Raw genomic sequence first — 15,562 nt, 5'->3', positions numbered from 1 at the left:
TGACAAATTTTTACGGCGTGTGAAAATTATTCGCTCATGCATGAAGCATGCCAAACCTATTCTGGGACAAAGAATAGTGGTATGGACATTATAGTTTATAAGACTGATGGAAGAAAATGACTGCAGTGAAAAATGAACAAAGACAAATAACATTTGGGGAGGTACCTCCCTCGTATGTATTTTCTCTCGGTCTCTCTCTCGCCTAGCCCGCCTCACCGCTGATATTGGTTGACACACCCATACTATTTTTAGATCAACGCTGGTGTGAATTCTTTAAACACGTGCTCATACACTCTGAAGGCGTTTGTATTGCCACAGTAGCGCCACTATATTCCTCATACACACGCAAGCATACAGGCACACGTATACACACAAACAAACCACTACCACTATACAACCACCACACAAGCACAGTTCCTACATATTGTATTGTTATACTCCAAACACACACACATACACACACACACACACACACACACACACACATACCCATCACACCAAAGCTTAACACCGGAGGAACCACCCCGAGCCCGGGGCGACAATCCGTGTCGCAACAAATTTTTTGCCAACACGGATTGTCGCCTTCGAGGTCAAAAACTGGGAACTGCACAAGCGTCACGGATTGTCGCCAGGCGACAATCCGTGACGGGGGCGACAATCCGTGCCGCCAGCGCCTGTCACGGATTGTCGCCCCGAGCAGGAGGCGACAATCCGTGTCGCGACAGGGACCTTGCCATCACTCTAGTAAAATGCTCGAGATGGATATAAAACAAATATTGACTGCTTTCTATAGGGTCATGGTAAAACTATTTGCCCTCAGTGATTTCTCAACAGTGCCATGCATAGTACTGTTGAGAAATCACCTCGATACAAATAGTTTTACCATCCCCCTCTGAAGCAGTCAATATTTGTATGATATAGTGCTATATCTAGTCACAAACTACTCAGAGAGCTTGCTGCTCTCTCCAGATAATGTTCAAGAAAATAGAAAATAGAAAGGGTACAAAAAATAGTGCAATACAATACAGTGCAATTATACCATCAATACAATGACAGTGCCTGAGAAGAAATGAAGAAACAACTAATTATATGATTGAGCAAAAAAATATGCCTTCTAGTAAAGTAACCATCTATATACAAAAGTGTAGTTCAGCTAGTAACCATTTAGTCCAATTCCACTTAGACTTATTGCCAGTTTGTCTACTTACTAGATGAGCTGTAATATCCATAATTTGGTCTATTACCACATTGTCGTATCGCTTGCTCGTCTAATATTCGAATTGTTTGAATTCGCACTTGGGCTCCTACCACTAAGTCTAATATCCACTTCGACATTTTTTCAATTAGTCTAATAACCAGTTGGGCTTCTTATCAAGTAAGTCTACTAACTGCTTGGTCTAATGACCACTTAGTCTAATGTACATTTTGTCCAGTGTTCACATTGGCTAACAACAATGTATACCCAGTGGATTTCAGAATTTGGGCAGTTGCATTTGTCCAATATGGGTCTTCTTGAGATACATGTGGAGTGCAAATCACAGGATGACTAATTTTCTAGAGTCTAGATCAGTGCTTTGATGGTGAGCTAGCAGCTAGTTGTTCGTAAGTTATATGTATTTTCATAGTATATTTTCCTGTGCATGATCATTGTACAACTTTATAATACATGTATTAAAGAGATATACATCCACCGAGGAGGTTGAGAGATTTTCTTTCCACCTCCGTGATGAGGCATTATATCTATAGGCTGGCACATTAGTCTATTAGCCAAATCTCAGGCGGTGAATACACAATTTACACAATGGCACATGCAGGAATAGACAGATGAAATCACAATCTATTTGGTGAATATATCACACAAGAAAGCCCCTTCAATGGCAGCCAAGTCGGTAAGTATTGCATGTATCTTGTCTAGGAAACAAGAGTAGCCCTGTTGAAAATTAGAGCAAGTGAAAGTTAGACTGAAAGGTGATTAGCTGAAACAGTGTTTAGATGAAATGCTAATTAGATGAATCGTCTTGTGTACTAACTTGAAATTTGACACATCAAAATTAGACAAAATGGGAGTTGACTACTTGCCTATCAGACCTAGTGAAATATTGACCGATCAGGCAGTGGACCAAGCATTAATTAGCCAAAGTGTCCATAGGCCAAATGTTAAATAGACAAAATGATTTAAGAGGAACTGACAAGAGACCAAATTATATTACTGTAAACGTCAATATTTTCGCGCGATTAATTTTTCGCGCTGAGCGGCTCGAAAACGTATTCGCGGGTTCTTAAATTCGCGCTCCGCAGCAGGTTACTTTACTGTAGTACACATTAACTGCTTTCATCCAAAGCCTCTGCTACATAGGTGCTACGACAAGCGACGCAGCGAGCGGCTCGACTGCGAGTACAAGCACTCAAATACGTAGTACAGCTGTGACTCTAGTACCGTAGTCACGGGGGACTGTAGCATCGATGCGTGCGGTGCACACATGCATGCTACAGTACACAGCAATGTAGGGTATCGTCTCTTCGCACAGTACTAGTAGCGTAAACATGCCTGTACATTGTACTACGTAGCAGTATCATCGATGAAGCGCACACAATTCATCCCGTTCAAAATGTGCGTAGAAAATTGTGAAGATATATTCGCGCGTTTTTGAATTCGCGCTAGCCGAGCGTAGCGCGAAATCCGCGAAAATTAATGTACCGCGAAAATTTCCACGTTTACAGTAGATGAAGTGGGAAAGATCCAAGTAGACAAAATGACAGTTAGACCATCTGGTCATTAGATGAAGTGATAATTAGCCAAACTGGGCATTAGACCAAGTAAGGATTAGACAAAATTAATAGTAGACCAAATGAATTTAGCCATAGTGGTATGAGACAAACTGGGAAGTAGACCATCTGATAGTAGAACAAGAGGCAGTAAAACGTACCAATTAAAGAGTCACATTTTGGCTCTCTACAATTAACAGGGTAAACAAATTTGGGTTGTTGTGATTACAAATTAGGATTAAGATTTTCATTTCCTCCTTTTAAGACAAATAGTCACATTTGCACAAAACTCGACATGAATCAAATGGTTTTAGTAGTCTCCTTTGGGATCCAGGGGCAGATTGAAAAAACAAAGAAACAATTGTTAGTTGATTTTAAAAATCTGTAGATGCAATTGAACAACTATGTTATATTACATCAAGGTATTCTTGGAAGATTTTCATATCTTCTCGAAGAGGTACGGTCAAATTTTCACCAACTCTGGCACATGTTATCACTGAAATGACAGAATACATATTTGTACAAAAGGGCACTTTTCTCCGCTTTGGGGCCTCAGGGGCACAATGCACACAAAAGGAGATGATACAAAGCCCCCAAATTATATGTTTGGAATGTTTGCAATTTACCTTCTCTTGAAACTAAAAAGTGACAGAATATGTTTTCTTACAGATGGACACCATGCCCCACACACCTGCAGGAAAATGCCCCCCCCCCCCCATCATCATTAAAAACAAATTTAAGTCTGTGCTCCCATAAAGTCAGCCCCACACTTTGAAAAATATACCCTGCCCCTGAGTGGTACTGATTTGTTCACATTTCTCAAATGGCTCCCACAGGGAACTGGAGATGGGCTCCAAAGGCTCAAGACTGTGTGAAAAAAAAATCAGACCTAGCAAAACTACAATCATGTCATATTACATTCACATGCCCCTTGATGGAGAGGATGTGAATTGTTCAGGACAGCCTACAGTGGTGGCCCAATTTGGCACCAAATTGAGATCCCAGTTCACTGCATCCAAGTATAGATCAAATTTCCAAATCAAGTAGGACACTTGTGGTAATCTATGCAGATGCCTACAAGGCAATGCAGATTTCATGACAGTTCAAGGGGTGGACCTTTTCTGAATTAAGCTTGTCATCATTTTCTTCAAAATGTGTTATCAGATTTGGCAAGAATCATGTCATTGGAGGAGAATTTGAGGTTGTCCAAAATGTGTATGTGTGGTCCCCATGGCGGTCATAAAAAAGGTTGCTGATCCAGTGGTCAGCATACTAAAGAGTTTAATCATCATATCTATATCCAGTAGAACAGATAAACTGAACTTTACATGGGATGCCTTTATGGATATGGTATAGTAGGTACACAGTTTTCTTTAACCGCATATCATCCACAATGAAAGTAAGCATTAAAATGTTTTATGAATTGCTGATATAAGTAACTCTAATAACCTTTGTCTATGCATTACATTAATTTGTTTTTTCATACTCTCAGCTGTACCAGCACTTTTGAATCTGGAACTAGAACCCAAGGGAACTAATGTGAGGTTAGAGTGGAATGTCATTGGAGATGGTGGTTACCCAGTAACCAGCATCAAGTATGAGTACAGAATGATTTCACCCAAGACTGGAAAGTGGTCCATGGGCAAACTGGAGCCAAATATGGTAAGCTTCATACGATGTCCAAAGCAATTTGAACCCTTCATGTATTTTTAAATGCTTTTGTTTTTCAGGTGCAGAGGAGACTGTTGAGAAAATGGGATTGTAAAAAAGTAAAACCTCTTCTAAAGCATTGACAGGATCTGTGCCACAATTACAAATATTCACTTTTATGCTTGCTGATATGAATAAGGAGCATTCTGCAATTTAAACAAGACCTCTGTTTATTTTTAGTTTTTTTGTTTTGTTTTGTTTTTTGTTTTTTACATGAAAGTTTGTGAAAGAACTCTGCAGACACCATTTGATGCCATTCTTGGTTACCACCTGTAGAGGAGAGAAAAAAAGAAGACAGCGCTCTGCCTTGGGGATGGTCTGCCACACACAAACATGCACAGTACACACATATGCTGTAAAAGTGGAAATTTTTGCAGTGTTGACATTTTCATGCAGTTCTTGCAACCAGGAAACTAGTGCAAAAGTAAAAGCATGCAAATATTTCTGCTTGCCACTCACACTGGTTCCAGAAGACGCCCTCACTTACGCAAGTCATCCACACCACTGGCTTCCACCCCAGCTAATCCGGACTCCAATCTCCGGCCATTTCAATTATCTTTCCTCTCTCTCCTACACTATTATCCGTTTCTACTCTACTTATCTTTTCTTCTTCTTTTATTTCTTGCTTCCATACAACTCAACGGTCATTTTCAGGACCACCGTATTAATTTACAGTTTTCTTCACAGGTTTATTTCTCTTGGCTTCTCCCCTCAGGACTACACTTTAACTTTATTTAATCTCTCATTTTGCCTTTCTCCCACAGGAGCCTCTTCAGGATTTAACTGCCATTAATTTTCCTCTCCACAATTTTCTCTCCTCTGCAGCATTTATTTTTAGGATTCACCCAAGCCCCCTCCCCTTTACTTTCTTTACTTTCATTCCCCTTGTTTTCTTTTTCTTCTTCTTCTTCTCTTGGTAATTTTCTCCCCCCCCCCCCCTTCTCTCAACATAGTCTCATCTAGCTCCCATCGATTTACCTTTCCTCCGCGGGATTATTCATCCTTTCTCCATTGATTCCTCTTTCCTTAGTCCACATTGTTTGTTGACTTTGATATTCTATTTGGTTTCATGAATCTTAACTTCTCTCTCCAAGATTTTCCAAACTTCAATTCCTCCCTCTTCCTCTTCCCTTCCATTTCATCTTTCTCCTCCTAACAATGTCCAAACACCTTACTTTAATTCTCACTCTACTCGTCCTTACCACTCTCTCTGTTCCCTTCTCTACTATCTCCACTAGTGCAACTTCAACTTCCAGCCCATTACTGTCCCTGCTCTTCACATTTTGCCCTCCTTACAACCCCCATATCCCTTCCCTCTTCAATTCTCCTCTTTCTAGGCTCTTCTTCTACCAGGCAACGATCTGGTTAAGGACTACATACACATAGTGTCACCTCAAACCTTTCTCTCTCATATGTTCTAGTAGTCAATGTCTTGATTCCGTGGAGTAAAAAAATATGCAAAACTCATCTTACCGGCTGAGCGCGAAAAAATTACTCACACAAAAATATCCACTTTTACAGTATTCCTCAGGTGTAGGCCCTATACATAGGGGGATCGTGGAGATAAACATCAGAATATTCCAGAGGGATAAATGATGTTGCTGCTTTTCAAATACTTTGTCGTACCAATATACATTTCTATTACTTTTGTATTTACTTTGTGAACCTAATAAGTAACTTGCAAGGACTTGCTGGAAAAGAGTCTTTTTAGCTGAAAGCAAGTTTTTTTCTTACTTCCTTGAATAAATCGATATAATACAAATATAATCAGAACTTGGCATTCACAGAGCAAAAAGTTTGCTCCTCTTTCAATGTGCTGGCAACAATCAATGTGTATGTGTTACACTTTTTATCAGCAAAAAGTATAACAATACACTGGAACATGCTTTGCATCTTTATATGCCTCAACCATGAAGTGTCACCAGAGGCATTATGTTTGTGGGTTGTCTTTCCGTCTGTCCGTCCTGTCTGTCCATCCATCCTGTTCATTGGCAAGCAATTTTGTGGACAGCGTAACTTAAGAACTTTTGAGCTATCTTAATCAAGCTTGGTATAGGTTTGTATGAGTGGACAAAGTCATGCCTAGAGGGCTATGAGGTCATAGCCTTGGAAGGAGAAGGGCTTAGGAGTTGACTTTGCCCATATTTGGGAAAATGTATTGTTTTATATATATATATGTGTCTTATCTGAATGGTTATTCTAGTTTCTTTGTTTTTTCCAATTACAGTGTTACATTATTATTATTGTTATCATTAGCTGGCTTTTATGTAGGCCTTATCATACAGAACTGCATGTCTGTAATTTCCTTGTGACACCTTTACAATTTTGTATATCCTGATAATGACCATTAACTTTTGTCTTTGGTATGTTCTCCCTTTTTTTTTTTACTTCAATAAAAAGACATGGTTGTATGCATTTTGTATTCTTGTTGTATTACTGTAGATTATTTTGTTATTTCTTTGAGAAAAGTGGAAATATGAAAATGAATTGAACTGAAACTGAATTATCTTTAAGCAATATATCATAGACTGTTCACAATTCCCCCACCTACCCACACAAGAAAACAGGTGAATGATGGAGACCCCTCGTGGTTCGCCCCAGGTGACTAGCAATAGTTGGCAAATGGTATCAACCAGGCACATTGTGTGATATGCTTTAGTGAACAGCATGCCTGTACTGATGGAAGTCTCATTGGATTAATTAGCCATTCCATCATGATATGTATGGTACAATTCTGCTGTGGCTACATTAATTTCTCATTAAACTTCCATGTAGAAAACTCATAAAATCACATAGTGATCCCTTTTTACTTGAATTAACTGTAATTTTTTTTTAATTCTCCATGTAGAAAACTTATAAAATCAAAGGTCTGCAGCCCAATTCAACATATGAGATACGCATGTGGGCCACCAACAAACTAGGCAAAGGCACCATCCTGAGGCAAGTCTTTGCTACTTCAGCATCAGGAGGTGAGTCATGCAATCATAATCAGATATTCTAAAATCACTAGCTGTTGATTCCATTGTCATGGAAGCTCATGAAATATGAAATACAGTACTCACTGCTTAATTGGGAGGGGTCTGGAGACAAGTTTTTTTTCCCGTTTAAGCACTGCTCCCGCTTAAGCAGTGACTGATATTGGCCTGTGCAAACCACACAACATGAAGCCCAGTGTGGCCAGCACACTAAACCATGTACAGTTCTCAAACCCATGGGTAACCACAGCAACAAGTATACACATGCTATGACACGTAGACACAAAACGGCGATAAGAAAATACACATCAGTCTCATAATTTGGGCAAAGGTATGCATCATTGGAACAAACCTTCATTCATTTGATCCACAAAATGTAACCCTTAAAGTCACAGTGCCTACCCTATAAATTCATAGAAAAAGGCAGCTACGCTAACTTCTACATGCTGTTATAACATGTTAACAACATGCACATTTCGACAACACTGATTGCACTGATTGTACAAACACATTTTTCTCATACAGTGCACTCCCGTTATAACGAATTATTGTTTATTTATTCGATTATAACAAAATTTCGATACAATGAAAGAAAATTGCTGGTCCCGAGGACTTTGTTATAACAAGAGTCCACTGTATTCTGGCCACACACAAACACACACACTGCATGCATACTATGCATGAACAGGGAGCTCTAGAGTATGAGTCGCACGCAGGGAAGGTGACTCTCCATATCGCACTGAAGGGGTGGTACAGTGTGAGTGCGTGAGTAGAAGCTGACAACGCTTGATAAGATGACTGCCTCTGCACTGCATCTCAGTGCCTATAAACTGCAAATGTTTAGATTGCAGTAGGCACAATCTATTCGGAACTGGTTAGAAAATAATCCTTCTGGCAAGGAAATGAAATCCCTACAATTAATTCTAAGGATTTACTTTTTTTTCTTTTTTAGACATTAATGACAAACAATAGAAGTGTTTCAGCCAGATTTGTCCCGATAAAGCAGTTCATGGTTCTGATTAAGCGGTGGAAATAACACATGGAAGTTTTGTTACATCAGGTTTTGTTGCACTTAAGCGGGTTCCCCTTAAGCGGTTCCCGATTAACGGTTGAGCACTGTATTTCAAAGATTGCAAATGGTTGATTAAGCTTTGTACAATATGTGACCCGCTACAACAAAAAGGTCCTAAAGTCGCGCACGGTCGAAGCCGTGAAAATCGAGTTTGAAGTCAGAGCATCACAATTGGTCAAAACTTACGATTTTCTGATTTTGACATATTATTGGAGTCTGACATGTCTTCTATCATCTGTCGAAATTTTGAAGCAAAACGATGAAAGGAAAGACCCAAAAATAGCGTTTTTCTGGGCCATGTTTTTTGGCGTTTCAATGAAGTAGAAACTGGTTCGAAAATTTGGATTGAGCGCCACAGATAGGCTCCGCCCCTAACAACGACTGGAGTGATCTCATTGGTCAGTTTGCTGCTTGCCGCTAACCGAAGCGTGAAGCTCGCACGCTGCCAAGTCGACTGGAGCGTGCAGGCGGGGTGCGCTATGCCCAGCCGCTTCTCCTGGCATCCTGGTCACTGATTGGTCGGTGAGGAGACCGCCGACGCTGTGATTGAATGAGCATTTTGGGGGTTGCTAGGGTTTACCTTCTATTGTCCGTAGGTGAAAACTAACTTGCGTGTCCCTTGATCGCGACCGCGTCGCAAGGAAAACTTTCAGGGCGCTTTTTTCGAAACGGTGATTTCCCAGACGTCTCGACATGCTCTCTTTTAAACATCGATATCTCCGCAGCCGATTATTTTCATAACATGAGTTATATATCAATTTAAAGCAGAAAGATTAGGGAATATTGTCATGCAATCTTCAAATAATCGACCTCGCCCGACTTTAGGATCATTTTGTTGTAGCGGGTCACATATGATTTAGAAAAACATAACAGAATGATAGGGTAAATGGCTTTTGCACAAAACAATTTAATGTTGATTACAACAACTTTTTGGGAAAATGTGGTCATTGTAGTTAATCACCATTGATATCCTATGCAGCAACAGCAGCATTTAAAAGAAATTGATTTTCACTTATTTTGTCCTTATTGTTATTGTTTGAGCAATTTTCAAATAGCATTCATAAACATTGCCCATTTTTGTATGTGTATATGTTTATATTATCTCTGATTCTGCCATCACTATTAACCACTTTCTCAAGATGGCAGGCTCCTACATTTTTTCCCTCTTTACCTGTAAATAAGTGTATCATCAATTTCTTTGATCTGATAGCATTATGTACAAATACTCATGATTATGTTACTATGTATGTATTGTTTTTTCTCTCTTTTGTTGTCAGATACACGTGATATTGTTTTCATGTATGATTTTCATGAAAAAATGCAGAAATAAAATCAAACTGAAATTGAACTGAAAGTGTGACCAAACTTGGATGGTAGATGTCCCTTGGGGAGTTGAAGGTCACCATAATGTCAAAGGTCACAGACAGGGGTCAACGAACTTTTAGAGCCCAATGTTAATTTTTTTATGGCGCGTTTCGATTATGGCTCATAACTTTTATCCATATATAAACATCCATTTGTGACCAATTTTGGCTGGTAAATGTCCCTTAGGGAGTTGAAGGTCACCACAAGGACAAAGGTCATCGGCGGGGTCAATGAACTTCCGGGAGTTAAAAAAACATTAATTTCTTCTACACGAATGGGTTAGACACATTTTGGCACTTGCCTTGTTTTTAAACAAATCCTCAAATTTTTAGGGGATGTTATTAACTTACATAGGCCTCGGAATCTAGCTTTGAAAGACTTATAATTCACAGGTTTGCATTCATGGAACCAGTGCATAATCAGTAATTCATACAACAAGGTTGTTGATGGTCTCAAAGATTTCTCATATCCCCATGATGATCCATCTAATGGGCCATTCTCCAATAAAGTGTGCAATTACCGTTGTAGAAATGACAAAAATTCAGCATCACAGATTTCACATATTTTTCATCATTTCAGAAACTTCAATCCCTTAGGAATACAAAGCAATCAATGGGTGATTTTTGAGAGCCCATGCTTTTCCTAGAAACATTTCCAAATGTAGAGTCCGTTTTTGCATATTAAAACCAAATATCAGATACGTTACCAGAGGTAGCATCTTACAAAACTGTTGATTGTCTGCCTATTTCTTGCTTTAAAATGGCAATGATAATGTAAAACTACAAGCTTAAACATTTACAAGCATCGTGGAAACATTTTGGAGTCAGCTTTGATCTAATCTGTAATAAGAATGATCGTAATCTATAAAATGAAGGCTAAATAAAAATCAAGAACATGTACATATTTCGGCTTGAAATATGTTGCCCTAATCTAACTTTTTACCTGCATTTGAATTATAACAATAATCTCATTGATTATGTATGCAACTTTATGAACAAGTATTATACTTCTCATAAACAGTCAGTCCGCAGCGTGTGCGATAATGAGGCACGAACGACAATTTTATTCAGAATCACGTCTACGCAGTTTGTGCCCTTGAGACTGACGAGATTTTTTGCAGAGGTCGCAACAACAGCTTTCATAGCTTTCGCAGTGCATTGTTTGACCCAGGATGGTTAGTTAAGTTATAGAGCTGATTATGCTCATTAATTTGATACCTAATTTCCCAATTTTTGATGTCAATATAGTAGTCCATTTTAGCATCAAAGTAAACGATTATTTTGCCAATGTTCAAGAAGCTTTTAGATCATAGTTTGATGTTTTGCTAGTTCCTGACTGGTATTGAAAATAGATCTCCGTAATTTCTTCGATTTCACACTCGTGAAACTTGAGCGAGTATGATCAATTAAAAAACGAAGAGGGGCACCATTTTTAAGGTTGTGAATTTTCCTGTTGAAAACAAGGCAAATTATGTTTTCTTACTGGAAGTGGGGTAGTGAATGAACACGCGTGGAATGTGTTGTTGATACCCAGACAATGGTCGTGGACAATGGCCAGGATTGGAATGTTTCATGAGGAATTCCACTATCGCAGCTAGTCTTTGTTCATTCTGAAATGTGGTGTGTGCAAGCACATGGAAACATGTGCTTACTTCTTTCATGTGCATGCATTTCACCCTGTGTCAAGAATTCAGACTAGCAGTGCTCGGGGAAATCCACATGAATAATTTGTCCCCGCCGAACGAGTTCGAGCAGGGGACTATGAAACGGGCTCCGTACGTGTGTGTGTCCGTGTGTCCGTCCGTCCGTGTGTCCGTCCGTCCGTCCGTGTGTCCGTGTGTGCGTCCGTGTGTGATCAAAATCTTCAATTTGCTACTTCTCTGTCATTTATGAGCCAATTTTGATTCTGTTTGCTTTATATGATAGCACTACATGGGAGCTTTGAAACTTCTACACAGAATTTCAGTCGTGACCTTTGACCTTGACCTTTGACCTATATTGTACATTTTGCTGCAAAATGCTACTCCTTCGCCATTTCTAACCCGATTTCGATTCCGTTTGCTTTATGTGATGGCACTAGGTGAGGGCTTCAAAACTTCTACACAGAATTTTGACCTTTGACTTCTTTGACCTTTGACCTTGATTTTTTGACCTATATTGTACATTTTGCTACAAAATGCTACTCCTTCGCCATTTCTAACCCGATTTCGATTCCGTTTGCTTTATGTGATGGCACTAGGTGAGGGCTTCAAAACTTCTACACAGAATTTTGACCTTTGACTTCTTTGACCTTTGACCTTGATTTTTGACCTATATTGTACATTTTGCTACGAAATGCTACTCCTTCGCCATTTTTAACCCGATTTCGATTCCGTTTGCTTTATATGATGGCACTAGTTGAGGGCTTCAAAACTTCTACACAGAATTTTGACCTTTGACTTCTTTGACCTTTGACCTTGATACCTATATTGTGCATTTTGCTACAGAATGCTACTCCTTCGCCATTTCTAACCCGATTTCGATTCCGTTTGCTTTATGTGATAGCACTAGGTGAGGGCTTCAAAACTCCTACACAGAATTTTGACCTTTGTCTTCTTTGACCTTTGACCTTGATTTTTGACCTATATTGTACATTGGCTACAAAATGCTACTCCTTCGCCATTTCTAACCCAATTTCGATTCCATTTGCTTTATGTGATGGCACTAGGTGAGGGCTTCAAAACTTCTACACAGAATTTTGACCTTTGACTCTTTTGCCCTTTGACCTTGATTTTTTACCTTTATTGCACATTTTGTTACAAAATGCTACTTCCGGCGGGGACATATGTTACGCACCGCGTAATTTCTACTTTTCCTTGTTGATTAAGCATTCATGTGCCTTGCAGCAGAGCTCGGGACAGGTGGCAGCCAGGTCCATTGTTCAGGGTCATTGTAAGTGCACACTCACATACACATCATTGGTTCCTGTGTAAAGTTCAAGTTTTGTATAGAGAGTGAAAATTCGATCACAATCTGGAACCTAACATTTAAAACTCACAGCATTGAGTCAGCAGCCAATGGATACTACGCAATGCGACACGCCGCGTCTTGCGACAGATTTCGACCAATCACAGACCCGGAATTCCGGTGCGAATGCGAGGATAATCTTTTTAAACTCGACGCTAGACATGTCTCTGAATTTTGCTAGTTCCTGACCCGTATTGAAATGAAGATGGGAAAACGTGCCCTTATTGTGATACTATATACTTTAGCGGACATAGTCTTCACCATATTTTAGAGGGGCATGAAAGATTTCAGGTTAGTTTTTTGGCGTCAAACGTGAAGGAATATTTTTGAATACAATACCGAACTTTGAGAGGGATTTTGATATTCTATATTCTTCTTTTCTGTTTATTTTGATCATGAGCATATTTGCTTATGTTTTCTCTTTCAGTCGAAACTAAAAGTGTCGAAAACTGACGAGAAATACTCGTTCTACACGGATTTATTCATGACCATGTATCTGCTCATTACGTATGCAAGCACCGCTCAGCCGTGCATACGACTTGAATAAATACTTGCGTTTTCGCTCGCGCTGCGGACTGACTGTAAATAGCAAATGCCAGGTAATATCTCTGCCAGATTAAATACATTTTGGATTGAAAGAAGAACAATGTGTGGTAACGTATCTGACGCATCAGACGTTCCGTTAGGATACAATTTTAAACCCAACACCAATCATGCTAATATATTCATTTTAACTTGTAAGAACATCACAATATGATTATTTTTGTTAAAACACCGCACTTCTAAACGTAAAAAATGTTCTCGTCATAGATAGAAGATTAGATCATTCTTCAATAAAACTTTGAGATGTACGTGAAATACGAGAGTCAAGCAGGCACAATTCCACAATGCTTCTTTTCTGATATAGTTCCGAAATTTTTTAATATGATGCACGGAAGACGGTAAGAATGAAATTGGAAAAGATATAAGCAAGTGATGAATATAAATTCAATTTCTTTTGTTCCTGTCTGTAATAAATTAGGTCTGAAGAACCAATAAGCGATGGTAACGTACTTGACAAAGTATTTATGTTTATTGACATAATAAACTACCGATTTACATCAAACCCTGATCACTCAAACATATGATTCAAAAACCTGATGCAAAACCTTAGACATTGTTAGACGTCAAATCCTATCATCATTTTCAGAACATAAACCTGCAACGAAGGGAGTGATCTTGACTTTAACCATAATACTAACCCCATTTTACGTAAATAAGATGCAACATTATAATGAAAGTTAATAATGAAAGGTAGACTGTTCATGTAGTTGCGTTTGCTGTGAAGTTGAAAAAAAAAAAAGGTGGGTACCAAAACCCAGCCTCTAAAGTCTTTCGATGTTATTGTGGAACAAAACACGCACACAGACACAGACACACAAACACAACAAAGCAGAAAGAAAATGAATTTGTAACATGTCTGACGGCACTTTTTGTAAATGCCACAATAAGTGATAGTACATTTCTGGTTTAGATGAGTATAGGTTTTAACCTTTTGCAAGATAATCGAAATCCGCTGACACAAAATACTTTACAGCATATAACTCTAAGAAGAATTAAGTATTTACTTCATGAAAATGGTTTTGAAATGACGGAGATGTCCAAAATAAAGTACAAGAAAGATGTCCAAATAAAAGGAGATGAGCCACCACATTTTGTTAGAAACTCATTCTTTTACTTTATATTGGATATATCGGCCATTTCAAAACCGATTTTCATCAAATAAACTTCTAATTCCTCTTAGAACTATCCTCTTAGCAAGTCATAATAAGAGAGCACGTTGTAAACCGGTTAAATCCACGCGCAAAAGCGCAGCACGGATAACCTTGCTGCATGATACATTTTATAGGTAACGTATCTGACATGTTTGATGGTAACGTATCTGACGTGCCGTTACCGCTCTCATACTATTATCTACTAAGATATTCATTTTCTCAAACAATTTCTGTTGTGTGATTAATCATTACCTTAAGTATTCAAAAGTATCTGAGCTTCGTTTTTATTTACAGCATACTTTTTTCTAAATGAAGCAAAGTTTAAGTAACGTATCTGAAATCAGCTTATCGTAACATGAGGCTTCCGCGGCTTCAGATCAGTATATTTTCTTTGTAACAAGAGATTCAATGAATAAATCATGGTTCCATGTATGCGTTAGGTTGACTTTGTTTAACACATAAAATTACACTGCCATGCGGCATTTCTTTGATCTTCTCTCAAGAGTCTGAAAAAAAGGTAACGTATCTGACTGCGATTTGGCGACATGATATAAATCATCTCTTAGAAGAATATCAAAACATCATATTGTTATGTAATATTATTTTTCATTCAGGCACTCAAGGGGCAATGTAATGAGGTACAAAAGATATGATCTGAATGATATGTTAACAAGTAACAACTTGTTATATGAACACTTCCTGTCCTGGCGACATGGTGTTTTTAGGGTTACATCAAACTTCGGATTGTATTTCTAATATTATCCCGGATGTCCCAATAGCTTTATTGATACATATTTTACAGGTCTGACCTCTCAGATGAATTTAAGAAAAAAAATGATTTCTGAGGGACAAAATATCGATTTAAACTGTATAAACATGCTGGCGACACGAAAATCACAGTTTTGCACATTTTTT

The 15,562-nt window shown here is 38.7% G+C and overlaps 1 protein-coding gene across 1 annotated transcript in view; it reads left to right on the top strand.

Annotated features, from left to right (window-relative positions):
* Positions 1–15,562, top strand: part of LOC139720998 (contactin-5-like) — a 103,002-nt gene that overhangs the window by 71,667 nt on the left and 15,773 nt on the right. Inside the window, exons 13-14 of the mRNA XM_071632329.1 lie at positions 4,259–4,428; positions 7,325–7,445. Of these exons, the coding sequence (XP_071488430.1) occupies positions 4,259–4,428; positions 7,325–7,445 (291 nt within the window). The remainder of the gene's footprint in view (positions 1–4,258; positions 4,429–7,324; positions 7,446–15,562) is intronic.

This window comes from Diadema antillarum, unplaced genomic scaffold (genome assembly GCF_040938485.1).
Source record: "Diadema antillarum isolate AM-2024a unplaced genomic scaffold, OU_Dant_1.0 scf00000136, whole genome shotgun sequence".
NCBI classification, from domain to species: Eukaryota; Metazoa; Echinodermata; class Echinoidea; order Diadematoida; family Diadematidae; genus Diadema; species Diadema antillarum.
This window is presented reverse-complemented; position numbering and strand designations above follow the sequence as displayed.